General features: G+C 35.7%; 1 protein-coding gene across 8 annotated transcripts in view; it reads left to right on the top strand.

Moving 5' to 3' along the window:
• PCDH15 (protocadherin related 15) overlaps positions 1–26,427 on the top strand; it is a 1,753,436-nt gene that overhangs the window by 1,412,164 nt on the left and 314,845 nt on the right. For all 8 annotated transcript variants that reach the window (XM_054659631.2, XM_054659630.2, XM_054659628.2 and 5 more), the window contains one exon: positions 9,119–9,251. In XM_054659631.2, the coding sequence (XP_054515606.2) occupies positions 9,119–9,251 (133 nt within the window). The remainder of the gene's footprint in view (positions 1–9,118; positions 9,252–26,427) is intronic.

The following is a 26,427-nucleotide window of genomic DNA, read 5'->3' as shown; positions in this document are numbered from 1 at the left end:
GCAAGACAACTAATGTTGTTTTTTTTTCCATTGAAAAATGGCAAATGCAAATATAAGCTTTGGAAATTCAGAATAGGGATAAGCAATCTCATTTCACTTAAATACTATACAACAAAGCAAGGACAAAGTGAAAACCACATAATAATCTCTCTTCAGCTATTTAAAAGAGCATCATCACACATTTCTGAGATTTACTTCTAGATACAGTACTTACAACTGATTAAGTAACTTTCACACCAAACTCTTCAAACCAGTGCAACACTTGTGCATATTTTGTTTTCAAGTACCACATGAATGCCCATCAGAGATAAATGGATTTGGATCAAAAATTATAACAAAGTATCACAATTTTTAAAGCAATTACTACCTAATTCAGTTGAGTGTCACTTAATGTTAATAGTGGTAAACACAATGAAAGTAGTTTCAGAGAAATCCCAATCAATAAAATTTTTCTTAAAAAAACAGCCCAGTCTTTCCTGAACATTAAAACTTTTAACCCATATCACAGTTTTTCTTCACTAAAGGAAAGGATCTGAACCAACTGAAATTATTGATTGAATTGAATTACATTGGAAATAAACATCATTTAAACACTTCTATTCTCATCTACTTTCCAAATTACAAAATATATAATGTACTATTTGTGTTTAGAACTTACAAAAATAAGTCTTTTATAAGATTTTTGCCAAGAACCTTAAAATTATCATAGCTATCAATATACTCAGAGGTAAGAAAAACCAATCAAATTTAAATGGCTGCTGTCCTTCATCAATGTTTTGAAGCTTGACAAAGGTAGTTTAGGAACTTTCAATAAACAGAACAAATGGTGAATTGTTGGAAATACATAGAAAACAAAATGACTATTCATAGAATCAAATAAAAGCTTTCCATTAGAAACTAAAAAGCATCAATAGTTATATATATATATGTATACAAATATATATACATATATGTATACCTATGTGTATATATACATATATGTATACCTATGTGTATATATACATATATGTATACCTATGTGTATATATACATATATGTATACCTATGTGTATATGTATACATATAAATATGTGTATGTGTATATATTTGTATATATAAGTAGAACAAATAGCAAATAAATGAAAATTAGAAGCAAAAATAGGTCAGGCATGGTGGCTCATGCCTGTAATCCCAACACTTGGGGAGGCAGAGGAGAGGGGATCATGAGTTCAGGAGATTGAGACTATCACGGCCAACATGGTGAAACTCAATCTCTACTAAAATACAAAAAATTAGCCAGGTGTTGTGGCACATGCCTGTAGTCCCAGCTGAGGACTGAGGCTGAGGCAGGGGAATTGCTTGAACCTGGGAGGTGGAGGTTGCAGTGAGCCGAGATTGTGCCACTGTACTCCAGCCTGGTGACAACGGAGAGTGGATCACGAGGTCAGGAGATCGAGACCATCATGACCAACATGGTGAAGCCCCATCTCTACTAAAATACAAAAAATTAGCCAGGTGAGGTGGCAGCGCCTGTAGTCCCAGCTGAGGACTGAGGCTGAGGAAGGGGAATCACTTGAACCCGGGAGGCAGGGGTTGCAGTGAGCTGAGATCACTCCGCTGCACTCCATCCTGGCAACAGAGCAAGACCCTGTCTCAAGAAAAAAAAAAAAAGCAAAAATAAACAGTAGTCCAACCCTCAATTTATCTTCTACTCAATTTATTTTGGCTTTACAGTGTTACCCAGAGCCAAAAAAAATTAACCTGATGGATATTTTATTCCTGATTCAGTTTTTTGATATTTACTGTCTTTAAGTCCAGCAGTACCACTATACATTTTCTGTAACTAAGAAATTCACTTTAGATATGTGATGCAGAATAGCAAATATAGTATGAAATTTGGCTCCATGTTACATCCAGCTTTGGGCTTAACTATATTTAAAAAATTGCCAAACTGCTAATGTATTTCTTTACAATAATTTATATTTTACCTTCATTAAGATATGAGCTTTAACTATGAACAATGCTAATTAGCCAAAGCATTCCTACTTTTATGAAGTTTTAAAGGATATTTTATTATCTAAGCTTTTTCAACTTTGTATTTTCTTTGTACAGGCATGAAGATAGACACACAGAGAAACAGGAAAAATGGCATATGACTTACACAGACCATCCATGACATGCTTGGACTTTTGTTTTGTCTTAGATTTTCTTTCTGTTCTTTTTTTAATAACCAGTTATTTTAATTTTGGACAAACATTCACCATACAAAATCTTTTCTTATAAAAATTGTTATTTTTTTCATTATCACCTTCCTAAAATATATTTTCGTATCTATAACTTTTTACACATCTCTTTTTCTTCTACTTATTGGTTTTCTTCTACCTTGTTTCATAACTAACCATTTCAAGCCCATAATTTTAATTAGCCTTTAGATAACTTCTGAGCTGGACAAACAGATTCGTTTTCTCAATAAAAACACATCTTCTTTAAAATTCTTATCCTTAGTAGCCTTAAATTTTAGTGAACAAAACTTTAGTGAACATCTGAGAAGCAAGAAATTCTGAGCTGACTATCAGATATTAGCGTTTTACAGATGAGAACCATTCCACAATTTTTAGAAATATGTTTCCCCATAACTTTTTCTTAATTGGAAATGACCCAGATACCCAATGAACATCAAAAACAATTTAAAAATTTTATATTACACAAAAAGTGTATCTACAACATTTATTCAATTTACAAGTACTTGATTATTTCGTTTTAATAGTTTATCTAGATTTCTTCTGAAAACTGAAATATTAGACACCATCATTTAAAGTTAGCTTTTTCCTTGTTCATTACTTTTTTTTTTAATAGCTGGTGAATGTCAGGTCCTCAACTAAATCTTAAAATTAAAGATATAGGTATTTTTGCCATTACCTCACAAGAATCAGCTAACAACATTAAATTAGTCTCATTTGTCAAAGAAGGTACACAAACCAAGATCATTTTATTTTAGCTGGGTTTATAGTTTTATAACCTTCTATGCCAAACCATGACACCTCAATCATATCTAGCAGAGACATATATAAAACCCAGCAAAAATGTATGCTGACAATTCTAAAGGCATTTATTTTTATTTTATCAAAAATGTTAAAGCCAGCTTGCTTATTGTGGTTGACTTAACTCATTTGAACTTGAAAAATACTTTGGGCTTACTTATTTTATGTGTATTCTTTTATTTATAAACCAATTTGGTAGACAAAAAAAAACATAATACATGAACATACATAAACCATTAAGACGCATATAAACACACATAAAGATCCAATCTATTTTACCTCAAAACTCTAGCCATGATATAGCAATAGAAACTCACTGGTTTACATAGCCACACTTTCTTGACCTCAGTAGGTAATCCAATGAAGGCTGTGAATCAAAATTTTGGGTAGAATAGTTTTCATGGCAGTTTGCTTTTTAAAGGCTAAACCTCCCCAGATTCCAAAGAACACTGGAACCAAACAGCATCACAAGAGAACATCACATACTGACCAGGCCTGACCATGGTTAGAGCAGTAGCACTAAAGTCTGGATACATGGAACTCTGTCATGCTTTCCCATTCAATAGCAAACTCCAGATTCCAAAGAATACTGGAGCCAAACAGTGTTTCAGAAAATATTAGCTCACTGAATTCTACTTTGCTATGACTATATCAAACACACACAATCGCCAACACAATCCTACTGCTGAAGCAATAAACGAGCCCTAAGAGCATCCAAACTGAAACAGTTGGGGTGCTTCTTCTTTCTACTGGTTGGGCTTGACCAACCCACAAAGAAAAATTCCTTAGGAATTTCTCAAATTGAGAGGAGCCAATCCCACTGTCTAGTCCCACAAAAGATACACACTTGCTCAGACACACACACCCCCCACAATTACAAGCCCCCAAGAGTGTTCATACTGAAACCCCCAAAAAGTGTCCATGCTAACACAGGATGCTTCCCACTTTCAGTCATTTGGGCTTGTTCACCTGACAAAAATTTCTTTAAAAAATTCTCAAACTGAGAGGAGGGGATCATGTTGTCCAGGCCCACAAAGAACCTGACACTCACCTATCTGGATGCAGATGTCAAATTTCAAATGCTGTTCTGACTAGACAATCAGGAATGTAGTTGGGGGTAGCTGCTGTGGGGCCAGAAAAAAACCGAAACACCTCCAGTGAAAATTGGGTGAGCAACTGCTTAGGAGGCCTTCTAAGACTCTTGGCTCAAGGCAGCCAAGACACAAGCAATGTGTTCTTGGTCAGGTAACGAAAATCTGTCACAGGAACACCAGGGGTTCAGTTTAGATTCCGCTGCTGGTCATACAAAAAGCCAATCACTGAACAACAATTGTCAAAGAAGAAGATTTTAATCTGGTGCTGCAGCTAAGGAAATTGGTGACAATCTCAAATCCAACTCACTGACTGACTACAGTTAGTGTTTACGTAGCAGGGAAGAAATGTAACAATATGTAAGAAAACAGGAACTAGGGAGGGGCTAGGAAGCAATCAGAATGAATGACGGGTCTGGCATCTCATTGGATGTGGTGATCTGGTGAGTTTCAGTTCTTTGATACCTTTTTTGGGAGGCCTGAAGGTTGTTTCCTGAGGAAGGAGCTCAGATAAAACAAATGTTAAGTTTCAAGCTTTAAGACCAGAAGGGTCAATTTCTATGTTTATCAAAAAAAAGTATATATGTATTTATATTTATGGAACTATTGGGTAGGTTTCAAGAGTATATAAGAAATATATTACCTCTTTTTTGCTACCTTGACCTTTATTACCAGGTGAAATATAATAAAGCTTTATGAGATTCGTTTTTAGAAATGGAGATTTATCTGCATCATACTGGCTATATTACAAAAATAAAATTTTTCTTATATAGATGCTCAGTTTTATGCATTTAGCTATAAAATATGAATACAAAATGCTTGCATAAAGTGTTATATAGTGACTGCCCTATTTTATTAAGTGCTTAAATGATGCTGTTGAAATACTACTATTTATTACAGCATAAATACTATTATTTTATTGTTAATACTATGGGTATTTAATTTTAGGAAAGCTAACTCTGACACTGTGCTGACATCAGGGATAAAAAGGAGATAGCATTTTAAAAGGCAGTAACCCTCAAGAAGCCTGGTGGTTATTTCAACACATTGTAGGGACATGCCAGGATGTTGAAGATGAAAAATACAAGACCTTAAAATATGATCTCCTCCAAATAACTAACATTCAAGACCAAGGGGGTGGGGGAACACAATTAGCAATTCTAGCTTTTGAATTATTGTGGAAAGGAACAGAGGAAGCAAAGGAGTAAGGACGGATCAAGGAGACGGTCATGTTGGGCTAAAATTTGTCTCTGTGTTTTGTCTGAGACTAGAGTCCCTTGTTTCAGCATTTTAAAGTTTTCGACTCTGTGACAAGTATCCAAGTAACTCATACGAGTTTAAGGTCCTTATTGTAACATTGTCTCACTTTAACCCTCTACAATGGGAAGATAATGAAAGGTAAAGGAATAAAGAAATACAAAAAGTATAATAAGTGTAGTTTAACTATACTTTCACAAGCTTTAAGACACTGATATTCTTGTAAAACCTTTATAAAGTATTCTTGACCAGTAAACTGAAGATCTAAAGAATATCAGAAGCAGAAAGGGCCTAGCTTTTGAAAGAAAGCTTCGAATCTGCAGTACAGATATGTTCCAGGTCAAAAAAAAAAAAAAAGTTAAACAGTGAGGAAGTCTCTTGGATCCAGGGTTATTGAAGACGTTAAGTTACTTTGTAGAGTTTTTCTCCTGAGGTAATTAAAAAAAAAACAGGTGAGTCTACATATTGTACTTTTCATGAGATTCTGAAGCAGTGGTCTTCAAAGTCTAGTTTCTATAAGTAGAACTTTGGAAATTTGTGAAAATTGTAGATTCTTGTATCCTACCCTAAAGATTATGATCCAACATGCTCAAATTCTAACACCAACATACCCCATGCTCAGGAGGGGTGAACGAGTATCATGCCTTTGTAGGAATTTAGCCAAGTGAAAGGATTCAATTAAAATATCTATAGTATTATAAAGGATGTAGCTAAGGAAAATGCAAGATCGTTTGCACTATTCATAAAGTGGAATAAGAAACCTTAAGCCTTATTTTGAGTAATTTGTTAAGTTATAAAAGTATGTTTCATATATATGTATACATGTACTTACATATACAAATATATAAACTTATTTCATCTTTATGCTGACCTTAGATGTTATTATTATTTCCACTTATTATGTGGAAATAATGAAGCTGAAAGAAATAATTTGCTCTAGATCACTGAGGGCAGCGACAAAATTCTAACTCAGGAATATCTGGTTACAAATTCTGTGTTCAACATCACTCACCTACTTTTATTACCAATAAAGTTGTAGGACTTGTTATGCATAGAGAATGTGCTATCAGAGAAAAGGAGATTCATAAAATGTTTTAAAAACTTGATCAACAACAGACCCTAAAAGAAGCCAAGATCTTCAAGGGTAATATCAGGGAAAATGTTTTACATCTTGGGGCTGCTTCTGGAGTCAGATCACCACCTGGAAGGATGTTAGGTCTACCTCAGAATGACAGTTCCTTTGTTCTCACAACACGGAAGTGGGAATCTTTGCAGTATACAATACATTTTGTAACTTCCCATTGTTTCATGTTTACATTAATAATTATAAGTATATAAGCAACATTTCATCATCAGTTTGAACCCATTTAAGAAATATAATCTGATTAACTGTATTGGCAAATTTTGATACTAAATAGATAAAATCAGAGGCAGAAATGAATACAGATATTTTAACTATGAAAGTTTAAAATATTTTAATTTAAAGTGAGATTACTTTAGAACAATATCATGATAAATGTAAGCATGAAATTTTTTTTTTTTTTTTTGAGACAGAGTCTCGCCCTGTCGCCCAGGCTGGAGTGCAATGGCACGATCTCGGGTCACTACGACCTCCGTCTCCCGGGTTCAAGCAATTCTCCCTTCTGCCTCAGACTCATGAGTAGCTGGGATTACAGGCCACCATGCCTGGCTAATTTTTGTGTTTTTTAGTCGAGATGGGGTTTCTCCATGTTGGTCATGCTGGTCTTGAACTCCTGACATTGTGATCGCCCGCCTTGGCCTCCAAAAGCGCTAAGATTACAGGCGTGAGCCACCGCACCCAACCATGAAATTTTTAAAAGTCACTGTAGCTTTTATGCTTACTATTCTATTGGTATCTATCTACTGATGATATGCTCAGAAACAACTTGAATTTAGGTATATTATAAAGTGACAAGCTATAAAACGAAATTTTAGTGCCTATGATCTGAATTTCTTTTTTTTTTTTTTTTTCTTTTTTTGAGACGGAGTCTTGCTCTGTTGCCCAGGCTGGAGTGCAGTGGCGCAATCTTGGCTCACTGCAAGCTCCGCCTCCTGGGTTCACACCATTCTCCTGCCTCAGCCTCCCAAGTAGCTGGGACCCCAGACGCCCGCAACCACGCCCAGCTAATTTTTTGTATTTTTAGTAGAGACGGGCTTTCACCATGTTAGCCAGGATGGTCTCGATCTCCTGACCGCATGATCCACCTGCCTCGGCCTCCCAAAGTGCTGGGATTACAGGTGTGAGCCACCGTGCCCAGCCTGAATTTCTTCCAAAAGGTTTTGAAAAGTAGAATGTTGTAGTTAATAAACTCAGACAAATATTTTTGGTGACCATGTCTTTTAATTGAAGCATCTTATAAAGAGTTTGGGACTACTTTAAGGAGATTCTAGGCCAGGTGTGGTGCTCACACCTGTTATCCCAGCACTTTAGGAGGTTGAGGAGGGTGGATCACCTGAGGTCAGGAGTTTGAGACCAGCCTGGCCAACATGGCAAAACCCCATCTCCACTGAAAATACAAAAATTAGCCAGATATGATGGCACAGGCCTGTAATCCCAGCTACTTGGGAGGCTGAGGCAGGAGAATCACTTGAACCGGGGAGGTGGGGGTTGCAATGAGCAAAGATCGTGCCACTGCACTCCAGCCTGGGCTGGAGAGCAACTCTCCATCTCAAATAAATAAATAAATAAATAAATAAAGATTCTCATCCCCAAATAGAAATTATAACAAATGTGTTTTGAACTAAATCATGACTTTGTTAAATTCAAAGCATACATCTTAGGCAGTGGTGGTATGTTTGTACAAAATGTTATATGTATGTGTGTGTGTATATGTGTGTGTATATATGTGTATATATATGTGTGTGTGTGTGTGTGTGTATGTATACATATATATGTTTTTTCACGATAGAGGGCTAACCTTATGCATTTTCAGATCTCATTGATATATTTCAGCTAATGTTTCCACCTTACAAACCTTGACTAACATGCTTCTTCAGTTTTTGTTTTATAAAACAAATTCAATGTTCAGAGATATCAAAGAAGTTGACTATGTCAATGCTAATTTTTTTTCCTTGTAATGATAAGGTATCTTGTCCTTCAAGAAAAGCTCCTGTCATTATAAGGGCTTTATTAAATCTAACTCCTAGCTTATCATATATTGCTTTTTAGAGAAGATTTTAAAACGTATTTAGTTTTGTTTGCAACTATTTTACGTAGGATTCTTTATGATCCTGACTCCTGACATGCACTTACATTAAGCCATTGATGTCAGCAACAGAACTGATAAAACGCAGCCCATAATTTGTTTTGTGTGTTATTGTAATCAATACTCCCTCTGCTGGTTTAACAGCAAAAAAGCTCCAAGGACAGCTCTTATTACCAGATGTTTATAAAATGATTTTGCTATTAGAGAAGCATTAAAAACAAAGTCAGAAGTCAAGGCAAGTTAATTTATTAGCTTTATTTGTATAGCTATTCCATTTTAATTCATACTATTAATCTAAGTAGGAAAAACAGATACTGGAGTCAATTACTTTTACTAAGATAATTTCATAAAACCATTATACTTTGGTGGTAGTTTTTTCTATCCTTTCATTTTGATTGTATTATTTTTCATAAAATTTGGAAATTTTTTCTCCTGTAAACCCAACAACTGAATAAACAATGCAGTCTAACATTAAATGTGATGCAGATTCGTAACCATCTTCTTTTCCTCTCTTTCTCTGCAGGAACTCCATCTGCACTGTGTATATTGAAGTGCTTCCACCAAATAATCAAAGCCCTCCTCGCTTCCCACAGCTGATGTATAGCCTTGAAATTAGTGAAGCCATGAGGGTTGGTGCTGTTTTGTTAAATCTACAGGTATGTTCCTTGGTGTGTGTGTATGTGTGTGTAAATTCTAAAGTGACAAGCTTGGCATTTAATGAGTTTATATTTGTGTATGGAGGGAAAAACCTCACATGCTTGCCTCCACTCTAGTGAATGAAAATTCCATCTGGAAAGGAAAGCAAGGGTAATATGGATGGAGGGTTTCCACAGCTAATCTATTCTATTGATCGCCACAATTGAAGAACGAACGTTTGGCAGGCAGGGATTAGCTGCAATCATTACAGGAGAGAATGAAGGGATTGGAAACATGTACTTGAATATTTTATACTTTGGATCCAAAGAGTCTGCAGCTGACTATTATTTTCTGTCTTGTATGCCTTTTCTCCAGCTGGATTTATTTTTGATGCAGTCTTGTGTAGGGGAATTAACTTTGTACTCAAAGGCTGATGGTAGGCATTCTAATTCTGAGACAAACCCCACTTCATTTTATGGCCATGGGCAAATCTTGTAATTGCTGTGTTTTTTATTCCTTTACAAGAAGGGGGTAGTTTTAGCTGATATTTTTATTTGTAGCTAGAGATTCATGAGCATATGTGTTACTTGCAAGATGATAGCTTGGTGTTCACTGTTTATATATTCCTGACCAAAGTATCTTTGGCCAGGAAAAGCTCTATCTTTGACTGAATATGCAGCTTCAAGTTGGGCTAAATACGGTGTTGATATATTTTCACTTTGCTATGCCAATCATAAGAATCATAAGATGACGTACTATTTTCTATATGAATGTTCAGAGAACAGAGTTTATCTTCTGGTGTTATGTGGGAATTGCCGAAGTTGCTGATATGAGAATTCATGAAGCTGGCCTTAAAGCCTAGGGGAGATTTTAACATGACTGACCCAGGAAAATCCCAGCATCAATCTTTACCATCAGCTGATGTGACATAAGGCACAGCTACATCTTGCTTAAATCCCATTCGAATATTAACACCCTGTCACTTAAATTCGGTTGATATAAAAGTGAAGATTTCATAGAATGTTTGTATTGAAAATGATGCAAAAATAACAAAACACATCAATCTTATTTTTGAGATGTGGATAGCTAACCCCATAGAAAGTAACTGATGCTTAAAATCAGTTGATTGAGTTTTCATCACTTCTAAAACAGGGCTATTTCTGTTATATCCTACTGATTACTGATAGCTGCTGAAATTTTCTTGGCATTACCAAGTACTACTTTGTGTCTCTACTCTAATATTTATTCTGTTGCTTTTCTCCAGGTACTTAGAGAAAGTTTGCTTTAATTGATCATTTAATATTGAAACAAAATTATATGAAGGTAGAGATATTAGTAATATGGAAATTTGGAGGATTTTCATGAAATAATTAAAAGAAAGGGAATAAAACCTACAGTCTCTTTAGGAGGAAAAAAAAGTCAAAGTATTGTAATGATAAAGAATAGAAAAAATCAAATATTAAGATAGATCATTTAATGGAGTAATAAGATCTTTGTCTTTACATTCATGGGAACTCATTTATTGAAGCAAGAAAAAAATAAGAGAAAGAAAAGGAAAACAAAATAAATTTTACATGTGTAAGATTCAGGTCAAGAAATTATACATTTTATATTTAAATATTTGTCAAGTATATGCCTTTATGTAATTTAACTTTCTATGAAGTAAGACATAATTTTACTTGTAAAGTGGCTCAGGTTTCATTTTAATAAAATCCAGGAAGATCTAGGAAACATATTATAGTTCAATAATTCTACCTGTGAGTTAAAGATGAAAAGAAGTTGGCCTTTTTCATATTTCAAATTTCTCTGGTACAAAGGCTGAAAAAATACTTGAAATGACATTTCTATTCACCCTTTGTGCTTCTGGTAGAAGGAAAAGAAAGGATGCCAACTGTAGTGGCAGTCTCTATTAGAAAGAACAAGGGTAATACCATGAAGGTACTTTTCATAGGCCACTCACCACCCACTTTTGTTCATGATCAACTGAGACTACATTTAAACTAGTGACCTAAAAGTTGAAAAGCTTCCGTCAAATTACTCTTCAAAAGTCTTCTAATAACAAGATGCATTGGAGGTACCCTGGCTGCCTCCATCCTCATCCTTTTCACACTCTAGTACTACATACAGCTGACGCACTGCTCAATTTGGAAGACAGAATTTGAGGGGAAATATAGTTTTGAAGATAGCAGCAAATTGGCTTCAAACTAATCTGTTTTGATGGAGATCAAAGTCGTTTCTTTTCAGGCAACAATTCTTATTTCCCCTCCTCCCACTTCCCCTTTTAAGAATGGGCCTTTTATGGTATCCAAAAGTTGTTTGAGAAGCAGTGATTTTCCTCAGTGCATGAATGCTGTTTTGCCTGACGGCCGTATTGATGGCATTCACTTGAGGAAAATAGGGCTCTACTTTCTCAAACCTGTTATGCTAATAAGGGTTAGTTATAGGTAGATTTTTTTCCTCCAGCGTTCTCACCGGCCAGTGAAACTTGTCACAGTCAAATGCTGGAGCCAGACCACGGTGAAATCGTGAGAGCCGGTCATGTGCATCTCTTCCTGACTCTGTGCAGTTATGTCATGTTACCAGCTAAACATTGCTATGGTGGGCATATTTATGCCACAGAAATCATCAAATACAACAAATCAGTGCCTTTCACTTCAAAGTTTTTTTGTTAAGCATTCATCAGCACACCACCCAATATAGAGCTAATTTCCTCGAGTATTTACATCAACAGAGTATGTTCACTCAAGCAGCTTCCTCCCTCTTTGTCTGTCTGAATTTTTAATCTATTTTTGTCATACTAAAGATGAGGCAAGGGTACTAAATAAAACTATGTTTTATACTCAAATATTCAAGTATTTCTTTTCTTCACAAAAGCGTTGTTTCCTTCCAAATTACCCTTTCATGTAACTCACATTCCATTTGGCCCACCCCACCACCATTTGCGTATTTCTCCTTTTTTAAACACAAAATTTCCATGTATCATCTCTGCCGTCTCATCCCATAAAATAGTAACACAGTTGACCCTTGAACAACCCAAGTTTGAAATGCACAGATCCATTTATATGCAGATTTTTTGAGAGATATAATATAAATCCTGCCTATTTGGAGAGCCAACCTTTTGTATACAAAGGGTTCCATAAGACCCACTGTGGGACTTCAGTATGTGTGGATTTTTTATATACTCAGAAGTCTGGAACCAGTCCCCTGTTTACCGCCAGGGAGCTATAATTAACACTTAGTGTGGCACTTAATATGCGGTCAGGCACATCTTATTTACTTTAAATTCTTTACTTATGGTATCATTGAGGATAGTTAGCTCATATTATGGACACATACACAAACTCAAAATCTCAGTGATTTAAAACAAATAATATATATTTCTTACTCACACTATATGTCCATCATGGATCATCTCCAGCTCTGCTTTTCATCGTTTCTACTTCCCTTCAGAATAGTGGAGCAGCTTCTATCTAGGGAAATGTTTTTCTAATAACAAACAAAAGTATAAATTTAAAAAATGGGTTCAATAGAGTTTGATAAATCAGTGTTCAACAAGTTATCTTAATTCAAATTATTACTTTTTACTATAATATGTATTGATCATTTATTTGAGTTTATTTCTAATTTTTTACTTACAAACCGAGATATGTTACTGAATGTCAGCTGCGTTAACTTTCTTTTAAGAGGCTATATTTCTTTGACATATGTATAATGCATCATTTCACTTGGTCATTAACCTGACCCTAACAAACAGGTCGATCTTATTATCATTATTATCGGGAAAATGAAAAGAATGAGACTCAGAAATGGAAAGGTTTATGAGCCACATTAGTTTTTCTCCCTTTGATTAATAAATCAGTGCTCTATCCATTACATCACATTCTTTTAGATTAGGCTGTAGACAACTATTATATTTTATTTTACCTGTTTTTGGAAGGATGGGAATGTTTTGTATTACATTAGTTCTGTATTTTCCAAAGGTTAATTTTGTGATGTTATATTGGGGTAAATGTACTAATGTTTAAAATATATACAATTTATTTTAAGGCTTTTATGAAGAAACACTTTAGAGAAATATGAATTCACTATTTTCTTCACTTGGAGATTATAGAATAGAATACAGATAAGAACCTGAATAAAGCACAATTGAGCAAAAGTTATTCATTTCTCAGATTTTATCTCAAAAAGTTCCTGATTCTGAGTACAATACTCCAAAAAATCCAAGTAAGAGAGGTCTCAAATAGTACTAGATAACAGTATTTTATAAATAGATGAGGTTGAAATTTTTGCTAGTCCAGTGTTATTACAAAAAAACTCTGGCTAAGATTGAGAGAAGAAAATCCCAAAGAAATTTACACAAAACAGGGAAGATCACCATTCAATACTCTAATCAAATAGCTGCTTAGATTTGAGTCAGTACAACTAAAACAAGGGAGAGAACATTGGAGAGAAATGTGGTGGTGGAGTGGGCAGTTGGCAAGAAAGCATCAACTGTCCCCTTGAAGATCTTGCCCAGTATTGTAGGTGAGATCAATCCTGCCTGGATCCTTAAATCTCAGAGTTTGTGCTTCTAATTATAAATAAAATAAAGGATACTGAAGCATGTGAAGAAGAGAGGTATGCATATCAAGATGTAACACAGGCTACCACCTGGACATTAGCTAAAAGATACGTTAGAATTCCATACAGTGCCACTAGATTACAGGATTGTTGCTTGATATTGAGCCTCTTAATGGTGGAATTTATTGGGGGTCCTTCCTCTAGCACAGTAATCCTAGAACAACCTCAATACAGATAATTCATCTAACGAATACATTTTTCTTTCTTCATCCTCTCTATCCCAGCACCAGAGGGAAAATAAAAGGAAAAAAGACAAGAACATGTGTGAGATTATCACATCCACCCACCCTGTTCCCAGTCCTTAGAAATAAAATTAGTTTTAAAATAATGAAGAAAATAATTAAAAAATAATGAGTAAGGCATCATATTAATTAAAATGAGACAGTTTTGCAAAATAACAATTATAGACCTAAATTGAGACATCACTGATGAAGCCAGCTACACAGCAGAAATGAAGATGATCAATATAAAAGCCTGAAAAGATCTTGGGAAGAATAAAACTGTTTCATTTTATTCTTAAGGAGCTGATATTCCTTATTCAAACTGAGTATAATATAATGCAGGCTTGGACTTTTGTATTTACAACAAAAGCAAGAAAAAGGAAAAGATTTGGAAACTTTATGAAGGTACTATAAGAGTTAACAATTAAAAATTAAACAAAATATTCAGCTGGCCCTTCCTCACTCCATTTCTAGACTCTTAATTGGATATTTTCCTACATTATATGTTGAGCAAAGGTATAAAGTACATTATTCTCAAGGCCTTGATATTTGTTCCAACATGGCTTATTTACGATAAAACTCTTAGTTCCTTTAACACTTATACAAATAGTCAAAATATGCAGTTATCAGCAGTGAGTGTGCCTGATTGAAAAGAACAATCACTTACGAACTAGTGTTGAATCAAATGATCCATTCACCTACTGCTGGCGAGGTCATCCCAAGAGAAATTCAACCACAATTTGCCAAATGGATAACAAATGTATACACGGGGAATGGAATAAAAGTATGACCCTTTTTGCAATGGAATAAAAGTATGACCCTCTTTGCACTTAATATGTTCCTTTAGGAGTGAAGGATTGGGATTTAGGAGAAGATAAAAGCTGGCAATTTTCCTTTGACTTAAAATGTTTTTCTTACTGTTCTCTCTTTTTTTTTGTTTTTGGCTGCTACTTTCTTTTTTATGTTAACCTATGAACTTACATCTGAAAATGAGTGGTAGTGAAAACAATAATTTACTTGAAATATGTCTGTATTGATTTTAAAATAACAAAGAACATTTACAGTGAAGCACAGATTGACCAAGTACGGTTCCTGGGTAAAATGGCCTATGTTTTGAGAGACAAGTAAGATAGAATAATTTTTGTATTTTAAAAGGTTTGTAAGAAACATATAAACAAACAATAATATGGAACCAAACAAAAATTAAACAATAATATGCAGAGTCCACGTGTGAACCACAAAACCTACAATTTTTACATTTGACCTTTTACTTTTTTTGTGAAAGGTCAGATGTACTGACCTTTGAATGATTGATAATCATTCAAAAAGAAGCAGAAAGTGTCCATTATATTTATGTAAAGTATAAAGCCAACTTTAAAATAGAAAATATATTTTTAAAAGTGTTTATACCCCTATAATGTAGCATTAGTTTACTGTATTAAATTAATTAAGGGATCATACATTTAACCATGTCAAAGATGTATCTCACATTAGCTAGCTAAAAATACAAGCAGGATTACTTGTCAAGAATATATTCAATAAATATTTATTAAAATAATGGGGACTATCTTATCTTTCGTATTTAAGGTACATAAGGAGGCAGAATTTTAAGTGGTTGGTTAATAGGAGCAAGGTTGATTGTCTTTAGTATAGGGAAGAGGAGATTAAATGAGATAGCAGGTAAATTGCAAAGAGTTTGAAATGTAGAGAAAAAGTGTTTGAGAGGCTGAGGGGTTGGATTACCTTAGGTCAGGAGTTTCAGACCCATCTGGCCAATATGGTGAATCCCCGTCTCTACTAAAAATACAAAAATTACCTGGGTGTGTTGGTGCATGCTTGTAATCCCAGATACTTGGGAGGCAAAGGCAGGAGAATCAGTTGCACCTGGGAGGCGGAGCTTGCAGTGAGCTGAGATCATGCCACTGCACACCAGACTGGGCCACAGAGCGAGATTCTGTCTCAAAGAAAAAAAAAAAAAGGTAATTCTTTTTATTCCAATTTTCTAAAAGGAATCTGTTTTCCTGTTAACTCATAAACTCATAAAAGATTTTAGGGTGAACAAGAAGGTACTGGGCATTTGAAATAATGAATAAAAAAATGAAATGTAAAAGAGAATGGATACATTCCAAGAAATTCCACTTTATTATTTTACTAGCTCTTCTATTGAGAAAAAAGGGTCAATTGCAATTTAAAGAACAAACTGACACTTTGGATGCTGAAGATACAGATGGCTAAGAGATCAATATTAATAATAATAGCATCAATACCTAATTTTAATTGATGCTATCATAAGCCAGGAACTACACTAAGCACTTGAAAACTTCTCCATTTTTAATACTCCCAACAAAGCAGAAGTAACTTTTCCTATGTCAAAGAGAATCGTGTTGCAGATGTGGGATTAGAATGCAAGCTGTTCTACCCTACACTCTCTGTACTATTATTCTATGCTGTCTTCTCTAAGGAATGAAATTTCCTTATTCCCTTCAGCTTTGCTTAGACTTGCCAACAATCCCTTCAATAGCAAAGTACATCTACCTATAAGGTGAATCATTGTTTTTCTTTCAAACATCTACTTGATAAGCCTTGATTTAATTTTTTGTGGTTGCTTCATGATTCTTAACAAAAGTAAAATTATTATACAGAAAGTGTCCACTGACACCCAGAACATACAAATTTTGCTACTGCTTTAAAACTTCTGGTTCCACCTACCAGTGAGGTGACTCGCTCTGATGCTTTGATTCTCTTTCCTTTTCCTGGCTTTTTCTTGTTGGAAACTGCAATAACAGGTATAACAGCTCAGAGACAAATAGCAGGAGAAAATAGAAAATAATGAGAAACAGACCAAGAAGTTGAATGTTGCCACCTCCAGTTACCTGAAGGGAAAAAAAAACCCACACATTTGACTAATGAACAAATTGGGTGGAAGTCTAAAAAGGTGTTTTGTCAGCTTGCAGCATGTGTTTTCTTTTCATCTTTATCCATTCTTCTCATTTTTGAATAGTTTCAAGAAGCCATGGAATTTAATGTCTGGGCCTCAAGGAATTATTATTTTTAGCCCTGAGGAAAAATTTCTGCTGCCTTGATCTCACTACAGAATTGATCTTGTTCCAAAACAGTTTGAATTAAATGCAAGCTGTCTTACAGCATGACCCTCTGAATTAACAGGTCCTGTCAGAGGTATTCATTTGTTTTTCCGATATCTTTGAAAGGTTCTAGAAATTTCAGGGTTTTTACTTCTCTTTCCCTTTTTTGATGAATATTTCTTGTAAAATAGGATGCATTTTTGCTCTGAAGATGATACAGGAGTTTATGATTCATGAATGTTTCACAGCTGGTTCGGGTACAGTGTGCGTGAATCATAGGCACTGCATCGTAAAATTTATAATGTCACGTATATTACAAGGATTACTTTGGATATTTGCAATTTGCTCTTTTGCAATAAAAGATGCTTTTATTTTTGTCAGATTCATTATGTTTATTTCATGGCAATGCCCTTTTTCATCTTGTTCATCTGGCAAATTCCTACATATCTTTTATTATTGTAGTTGTAATAAAAATATGGAACACGATACTTACCATTATAACCATCTTTGGCATTAAGTACATTCACATTTTTGTGCAACATCATCACCGTCTGTTTCCAGAACTTTCTCATCCTCCCAAACTGAAACTCCGTACTCAGTAAACACTAACTCCCCAAACACCAGCCCACAGCTCCTGGCACCCACCATGTAACTTTCTGTCTCTATTAATTTGACTGTTATAGCTACCTTATATAAGTGGAATCATATAGCATGTGTCCTTTTGTGTCTGACTTATTTCATTTAGCAAAATGTATTGTTTGTTTTTCTTTTAATTTTGCCATTCTTTATTTTTCCGTTTTTATTTAGATTCAAAGGGTACATGTACACGTTTATTATATGGGTATGTCACATGATGCTGATGTTTGGGGTACAATTAATCCTGTCACCAAGGTAGTTAGCACAGCACCCAACAGTTGGTTTTTCCAGCCTTGCTACGCTCCCTCTCAGCCAGCCCCCTCTAGTACTCCCCAGTGTCTTTTGTTCCCAAGTTTACGTCTACATGTATTCACCATTTAGTTCTCACTTATAAGTGAGAATATGTAATATTTGTTGTTCTATTTCTGTGTTAATTCAATTAGGATGATGGCCTCCAGCTGCATCCAGGTTGCTAAGAAGGACACAATTTCCTTTTTTAGGGCTGTATAGTATTCCGTAGTGTATATGTGCCACATTTTCTTTATATGCTCCACCACCGATGGGCACCTAGGTTGATTCCATGTCCTTGCTATCATGAAGAGTACTGCTGTGAGCATACAAGTGCCTGTGTCTTTTCAGTCAATTTATTTTCTTTTGGGTGGCATTGCTGGGTCAGATGGTAGTTCTATTTTTAGTTCTTTGAGAAATCTCCAAACTGATTTCCACTGTGGCTGAACTAATCTACATTCCTACCAAGAGTATATAAGTATTCTATTTTCTCTGCAGCTTCCCATCATCTGTTGTTGTTTTACTTTTAAATAATAGCCACCCTGACTGGTGTGAGTAGGTATCTAATAGTGGTTTTGACTTGCATTTCTCTGATGATTAGTGATATTAAGCATTTTTTTCATATATTTCTTGGCTACTTGTATCCCTTTTTGTTGAGAAGTGCCTATTAATGTCTTTTACTCATTTTTTGATGGAATTTTTTGTTTTTGCTTGTTTAATTCTTTAAGCTACTTGTAGATCCTGAATATAAGACATTTGTTGGATGCGTATTTTGGGAATATTCTCTCCTGTTCTGTAGGTTATCTGTTCACTCTGTCGATGGTTTCTTTTGCTGTGCAGAAGCTCTTTAGTTTAATTAGGTCCAACTTATCAATGATCATTTTTGTTGCAATTGCTTTCGAGGACTTAGTCATAAATCCTTTGCCAAAGGTGAGGTCCAGAATAGTGTTTCCTAGGTTTTCTTCTAGGATTCTTATAGTTTTAGTTCTTACATTAAAATATTTAAGCCATCTTGAGTTAATTTTTGTATGTAGTAAAAGTTAGGTATCCAATTTCATTCTTCTGCATATAGCTCACCAGCTATCCAAGCTCCATTTATTGAACAGGGAGTCCTTTCCACAGTGCTTATTTTTGTCAAGGGTTCCCTTTTTTTAGCAGTGTTTTGTAGTTCTTCCTGCAGAGATCTTTTACCTCCTTGGTTAGATTTATGCCTAGGTATTTTACTTCTTTTGTGGCTGTTGTAAATTGAATTGTGTTCTTGATTTGGCTCTTAGTTATTGGTGTATAGAACTCCTATGGATTTTTGTTCATTGATTGTATCCTAGTACCTTGCTAAAATTGTTGATCAGTTCTAATAACTTATTGAGAGAGTCTTTAGGGTTTTCTAGGTATAAAATCATATCACCAGTGAAGGCAGATAGTCTGATTTTTTTTTTTTTTTTTTTTTTTTTTTTTGCTATTTGGATGCTTTTGTTCCTTCCTCTTGCTTCCAACAAATACATGAAAAAAAAGTTTAACATCTGGCTAGCACTTCCAGTGTTGTCCTGAATAGGAGTGGTGAGACAAGATCTCTCTGTCTTGATCCACTTCCAAGAGGAATGCTTGCAGTTCTGATCATTCAATATGGTGCTGGCTATGGGTTTGTTGTAGATAGCTTTTATTATTTTGAGATATGTACCTCTGATGCCTAGTTTCTTGAGGGATTTTACCATGAAGGGATGTTGAATTATGTTGAAAGCTTTTTCCGCGTCTCTCGAGGTGATCATATGGTTTTAGTTTAAATTGTGTTCATGTGATCGGATCACATTTACTGATTTGTATATGTTGAAATATGATGAAACAACCTTGAATCTCAGGAATTAACCCTACCTGATCATCGTAAATTAAATATTTGATGTGTTGTTGAATTTGACGTGTAAGTATTTTGTTAAGAATTTTTGTGTCTGTGTTCTTCAGAGGCATGGGCCAGTAGTTTCATTGTGTGTGTGTGTGTGTGTGTGTGTGTGTGTGTGTCTGTGTGTGTGTATGTGTCTTTGCCCGGTTTAGATATTAGGTGATGCTGGCTTCATAGAATCAGTTAGGAATCACCCCTCCTTGATTTTTTGGAATAGTTTTAATAGAATTACTATCAGCTCTTCTTTGGACCTCTGGTAGAACTCAGCGGTTAATCTATCTGGACTGGGGCTTATTAGTACTATTTTTTGGTTGTTAGGTTTTTTATTACTGATTCACTTTTTGAACTCAATATTGGTCTCATCAGTGTTTCAATTTCTTCCCGATTCAATCTTGAGAGGTTGTGTGTTTCCAGGAATTTTCCCATTTCCTCTAGATTTTCTAGTATGTGTGCATAGAAATGTTCATAGTTGTCTATGAGGGTGTTTTGTATTTCTGTGTGATCGGCTGTGACATTACACCACTTTTGTCATTTCTGATTGTGCCTACTTGAATTTTTCTTTTCTTCTCTTTATTAATCTAACAGTCTATTGATCTTGTTTATCCTGTCAAAGAACCAACTATGAAACTATGGTTTCATTTATCCTTTGTGTGGAATTTTGGGTCTCAATTTCATTCGGTTCAACTCTAATTAGAGTGATCTTATTTTCCTTCTAGCTTTGGGATTAGTTTGTTCTTGTTTATCTACTTCCTCTAGTATAATGTTAGATCATTAATTTGAGATCTTTCTAACTTTTTGAGGTAGGCATTTATCACTATAAATGTTCCTCTTAACACTGATTTTGCAACATCCCAGAGATTTTTTATGTTGTGTTTCTGTTTTGATTTATTTCAAATAATTTTTTATGTTTCTGGCTTGATACTGTTGTTTACTTAAAAGTCACTCAGGAGCAAGCTGTTTAATTTCCATGTAATCATGGGGTTTTGAGAAATATTATTGGTATTGCTTTCTATTTTCATTCCACTGTGGTCCAAGAATATGGGTGCTATGATTTCTTTTTTTTTTATTTGCTGAGACTTGCTTTATGACTCAGCATGTGGTAAATCTTGGAGTATATTCCCTGTGCAGATGAGAAGAATGTATATTCTGTGGTGCATGGGTGGAGTATTCTGTAGACGCATATTGGATCCAGTTGCTCAAGTGTTGAGTTTAAGTCCAGAATTTCTTTGTTAGTTTTCTGCCTTGACAATCTGTTTAATGCTGTCAGTGGGGTCTTGATCTCCCTCACTGTTATTGTGTGGCTAAGTCTTTGTATAGGTCTAGAAGTACTAGTTTTGTGAATCTAGACTCTACAATATGGTGTGTGTTTATGTTCTAGATAGTTAAATCTTCTTTTTGAATTGAACCCTTTATCATTATGTAGTTCCTTTCTTTCTTTCTTTTTTGTTTTTAGTGTTGTTAGTTTAATCTCTGTTTTATCTGATATGAGAATAGTAATCCCTGTTCTTTTCCTTTTCTGTTTGCGTAGTAGATCTTACTCCATCTCTTTACTTTGAGCATCATTACTTTACTTCGTGTATCATTACATATAAGGTGGGTCTCTTGGAGACAGCAGCCATATGGATCTTGGTTTTGTTTTGTTTTTAATCCAACTTGCCACTCTGTGCCTTTTAAGGGTGGCATTTAGGCCATTTATGTACCAGGTTAATATTGATATGTGAAATTTTGATTCTATCATTAAGTTGTTAGCTGGTAACTTTGTAGTTTCTATTTTGTTGTTGCTTTATAGGGTCTGTGGGCTATGTACTTAAGTATGTTTTTGTGGTAGCAGATATGGTTCTTGGTTCCCATGTTTAGAACTACTTTAGGATTTCTTGTAAGGCTTTCTAGTGGTAACAAATATTCTTAGTACGTGCTTGTCAGGAAAATATTTTACTTCTCATTTGCTTAAGATGCTTAATTTGATGGAATATGAAATTCTTGGTTGGAATTTGCTTTCTTTAAGCATGCTGAAAATAGATCCCCAGGCTCCCCTGGCTTGTAAGTCTTCTGATCAGAAGTCTGCTTCAGCCTGATGGGGTTACCTTTGTAGGTGATCTTTCCTTTTTCTCTATCTGCCTTTAAGTAGGAGTTGAACAATGATAACACATGGACACAGGGAGGGGAACACCACACACCAGGGCCTGTCAGGGAGTGGGGAGCTAGGGGAGGGATAACATTAGGAGATATACCTAATGTAGATCGCGGGTGGATGAGTGCAGCAAACCACCATGGCACATGTATACCTATGTAACAAACCTGCATGTTCTGCACATGTATCCCAGAACTTAAAGTATAATAATAATAATTTAAAAAAACAATGAAATTTGCTATTTTGAGCTTACTGCTAAAAAAAAATTTTTCTTTAGTATTGATGTTGGACAGTCACGTGGCTGTATGCCCTTGTGAAGTCATTTTATATAGTATCTTACAGATGTTCTCTTGATTTCTTGTTTCTGGATGTCTACCTTTCTGGCAAGATCAGGGAAATTTTCTTGAATTTTTCCCTCAAATGTAATTTCCAGGTTGTTTTCTTTTTCTCTTTCTCTCTCAGAAATGCCAATAATTAATAGGTTTGATTGTTTTACATAATCCTTTATTTCTTGAAGACATTGTACATTTTAAAAAATTCTTTTTTCTTTATTTTTGTCTGACTGGGTTACTTCAGAAGGCTTATCTTCAAGCTCTTAAATTCTTTTATCTGATAGATCCAGTCTATTAATAAAGCTTTTGATATATTTTAACATTTTTCAAGAGTTTTTTTGATTCCAGAAGCTGTAATTGATTACTTTTTAAGACGTTTATCTTTTTCTTTAATTCCTGAATTGCTTTAGAATTTTTTTGTGTGTTAATTTTCAAGTTTGTTTTGGATCTTATTGAATTTTTTTGCAATCCATGTTTTATATTATTTATCTGTCATTTCTGAGTTTCCATTTTGGTTAGGGACCATTGCTTAAAATCTAGTGGAATCCTTTGGTGGTATCACTACATTCAGATTTTCATGATGCCAGAATTCTTGCACTGATGTTTTCTTATCTGGAGACACTAGGATTTTTAATTTCTGTAACTTTTTCATGCAGGTGGGATATTTTCTTTGTTCTTTCTTTCTTTTTATCAACTGGACACCATCGTGGGAGCTGTTTGCTGGTGTTTTCCTCTCCAGGATCTGGGGTATTCTTCATAATTCCATTGGATTCCCGTTTTTTTTCTTAAAGTTCACAGAGTTCATTTTTATGATTTATTTTGCTATTTTCAAGTGGCTGAGGCACACCAAAGTCTCTAATTCATCATTTTGACAAAAAAAATAAAAATAAAACTTTCCTAGGTTTTCTTCTAGGAACTATAGTTTTAGTTTTTAGTTTAAGTATTTAATGTATCTTGGGTTAATTTATTTTTTTAATATTTATTTATTTATTTATTTTTGACACAGAGTCTCACTCTGTTGCCCAGGCTGGAGTGCAGTGGCACAATCTCGGCTCACTGCAAGCTCCGCCTCCCGGGTTCACGCCATTCTCCTGCCTCAGCCTCCCGAGTAGCTGGGACTACAGGCGCCCGCTACCACGCCCGGCTAATTTTTTGTATTTTTAGTAGAGACGGGGTTTCACCGTGTTAGCCAGGATGGTCTCGATCTCCTGACCTCGTGATCTGCCCACCTCGGCCTCCCAAAGTGCTGGGATTACAGGCGTGAGCCACCACACCCAGCCGGGTTACTTTTTTTTTATATGATGAAAACTAGGAATCCAGTTTCATTCTTCTATGTATGGCTAGCCAGCTGATTTAATAGGGAGTTTTTCCTCATTGCCTATTTTTGTGTACTTTGTCAATGATCAGATGGCTGCAGATGTGTGGCTTTATTTATGTGTTCTCCAATATATTCCATTAGTATATGGGTTTGTTTTTCTACCAGTAGCATGCTGTTTTGGTTACTGTAGACTTGTAGTATAATTTGAATGCAGGTAGTGTGATGGCTTCAGCTTTGTTCTTTGGCTTAAGATTGCTTTGACTATTTGGGCTCTTTTTCACTTTCACTTAAGTTTGGAATAGTATTTTCTAGTTCTATGAAAAATGACATTGGTAGCTTTATAGTAATAGCCTGGGGGCCCAGCCGTCAGTTCGGCAGATCAGAATGAGAATTTAGGGTGCTGCTTTTGGGCCTGCCCCTGGCTGCCCATGGACCAATCAGCATGTACTTCCTCCCCTATGAGGCCCATTAAAACCCCCAGACTCAGCCAGACTCCAGCAAATGACATAACAACTTGCCTGCAGATAGGAGCTACCCACCCTGGGTCTCCTCTCCACGAGGGCTTCACAGACAATGAGATGACCTTCCTGCAGAAGGGAGCCACCCACTGTGGATCTCCTCTCCACTGACAGCTGGACCTGGGACTACCTGCCTGAGGAAAGGAGCTACACACTTTGGGTCTCCTGAGAACTGTTCTGCCACTCAGTGAAACTCCTCTCTGCCTTGCTCACCCTCCATTTGTCTATGTACCTCATTCTTCCTAGATGTAGGAAAAAAACTCAGGACCTGCTGGTTGGGCAGGACTAAAAGAAGAGCTGTAACACAAACAGGACTGAAACAGGCAACCCCTCCCCCACACCACAATGCAAACAACAAGAAGGAGAGAAGAGCTGTGGCCCTTTATGGAACCCAGATCTAAGGGCTCCCCAAACCAGGGCTGTGACACCCTCCTTGGGGTTCTGCAGTTCCTGGCATCTCCAAGCTTCCACAAGCCACCATATTCCCCTCATCCAGATGCAGGTGCCTGCATCTGGTCCAACCACAGGCTTACATGGAGCTTCCTCCTATACTGGCACCTGGAGCTGCCTGCCCTCTTGTAGCAGCCAGTGTGCCTGGCTGTGTTCAGTGACTGGACCCCACATTCACTCACCTTCACACCCCTTTGCCACTCTGCTTTTGGCTCACACTTGGCAGATGTGGGATCTGGGCCAGTGGCACAAACCGAGCACAGCTTGTCAGGCTGCGTAGGTGGAACAAGCCCAGCAGTCACAGGCAATCCTCAGGTAGAAGGTGCCATTGGCCGCAGAAGTTTCCAGCTGGTGAAGCAACACCAAAGCTCCTGTGATACTTGTACTTCAGTAATTAAAAATAAGCACTCCTCATTTCTGTATAAACCATTTCTTTCACTTGCATGCTAGATCAGTGCTTCTTAAAGTCTCTGTTATAACGGGTGCATTTAAATGAATTACTAGAAAAATGAAATACAAAAGATGTAAAATGAAAGCCATTTTAACTGTTAGATTCAACATATATAAAATTACTGTCAAATCACTTTAAAATTTCCTAAACACAACTCAGTATTTAATGTCTCATCATGATCCATAATCACTTTGCAGAATGACACTGGTTATTGGACCTCACTAGCACTTAGGACTGGAAATGTAATTGGCAAGGCCCAATGCAAATCTAAAACACACACCTTCTCATTGTGGGCTCTTTACTCTGACTCTGATCTGATTGAATTCTACTGATTCCATGTATGTCTACTCTGAAGGATGTTGCTTCATAATTTCCCTATGTGCTTCTTACATCATAAGCATCCATTGCTCTACCTGATCATTTCCATCAGCATGCAATACTGCCATTATATCTTGCAATTGAACACAAAGCAACAACAACAAAATTTCTCTTGGTCCCGTAAACCTTCTAGCAATTTATCCATTTCTGTGCTTCCCTTCACTGTGGAAACTTCTCAAATATATTGTTTATACTGGCCTGAAGAAAGTTGTGGTTATTCTCCTTTCCAGGATTATCTGTTGACTCCATTGTAACCAGGATTTCAGTCACATTAATCCACTCAAATGGCTTTTTTTTTTTTTTCATTTTCAGTGCCCATTCCATTGACAACTTAATTTCTCATCTTACTCAACCCATCCTCATGATGTGACAGAATTGATAGTTTCTTCTTTATTTAAAAATTTAATTAGTTGACCTACAGTGTACCCCAATCTCCTGGGACTTTTTCCATACTCCCAGGCTGCTCTATTTTTGTTTTCTTTGATACTTCTTCCCCTTAACTTCCCTGACTTTTAAAAATTGAAACACCCTTCTTTCAACTTTAATCTCTTCTTTTCCTATTTCCATTCACTCCAAAGATTATTTCAACAGATCTAATGAGTTTAAGTGGTATATGCTCATAACTTCTAATTCAAATGTGTAGTTTAGCTCTCTGTCTCAAAACTATAGATCCATGTCAATCTGTAACAACAGTATTTCCTTTGGTTACTAGAGAAACATCTTTTGTAGGTTGGGTTTTCTGGGAAGCAGACTTTGAAATTAAGATTCAATTACAGGATCTTTATTAGGGAGTGTTTGGGGTATCAACTCCTATTGAAGGGAGGGGAAGAAAGCAGTATTGTATGTATGGAGAAGTTAAACTTCAATGCAGTCCAA

Source organism: Pan troglodytes, chromosome 8 (genome assembly GCF_028858775.2).
Source record: "Pan troglodytes isolate AG18354 chromosome 8, NHGRI_mPanTro3-v2.0_pri, whole genome shotgun sequence".
In the NCBI taxonomy this organism is placed as follows: domain Eukaryota; kingdom Metazoa; phylum Chordata; class Mammalia; order Primates; family Hominidae; genus Pan; species Pan troglodytes.
Note: the sequence above shows the minus strand (reverse complement) of the source record. Positions and strands in the feature narration are given on the sequence as shown.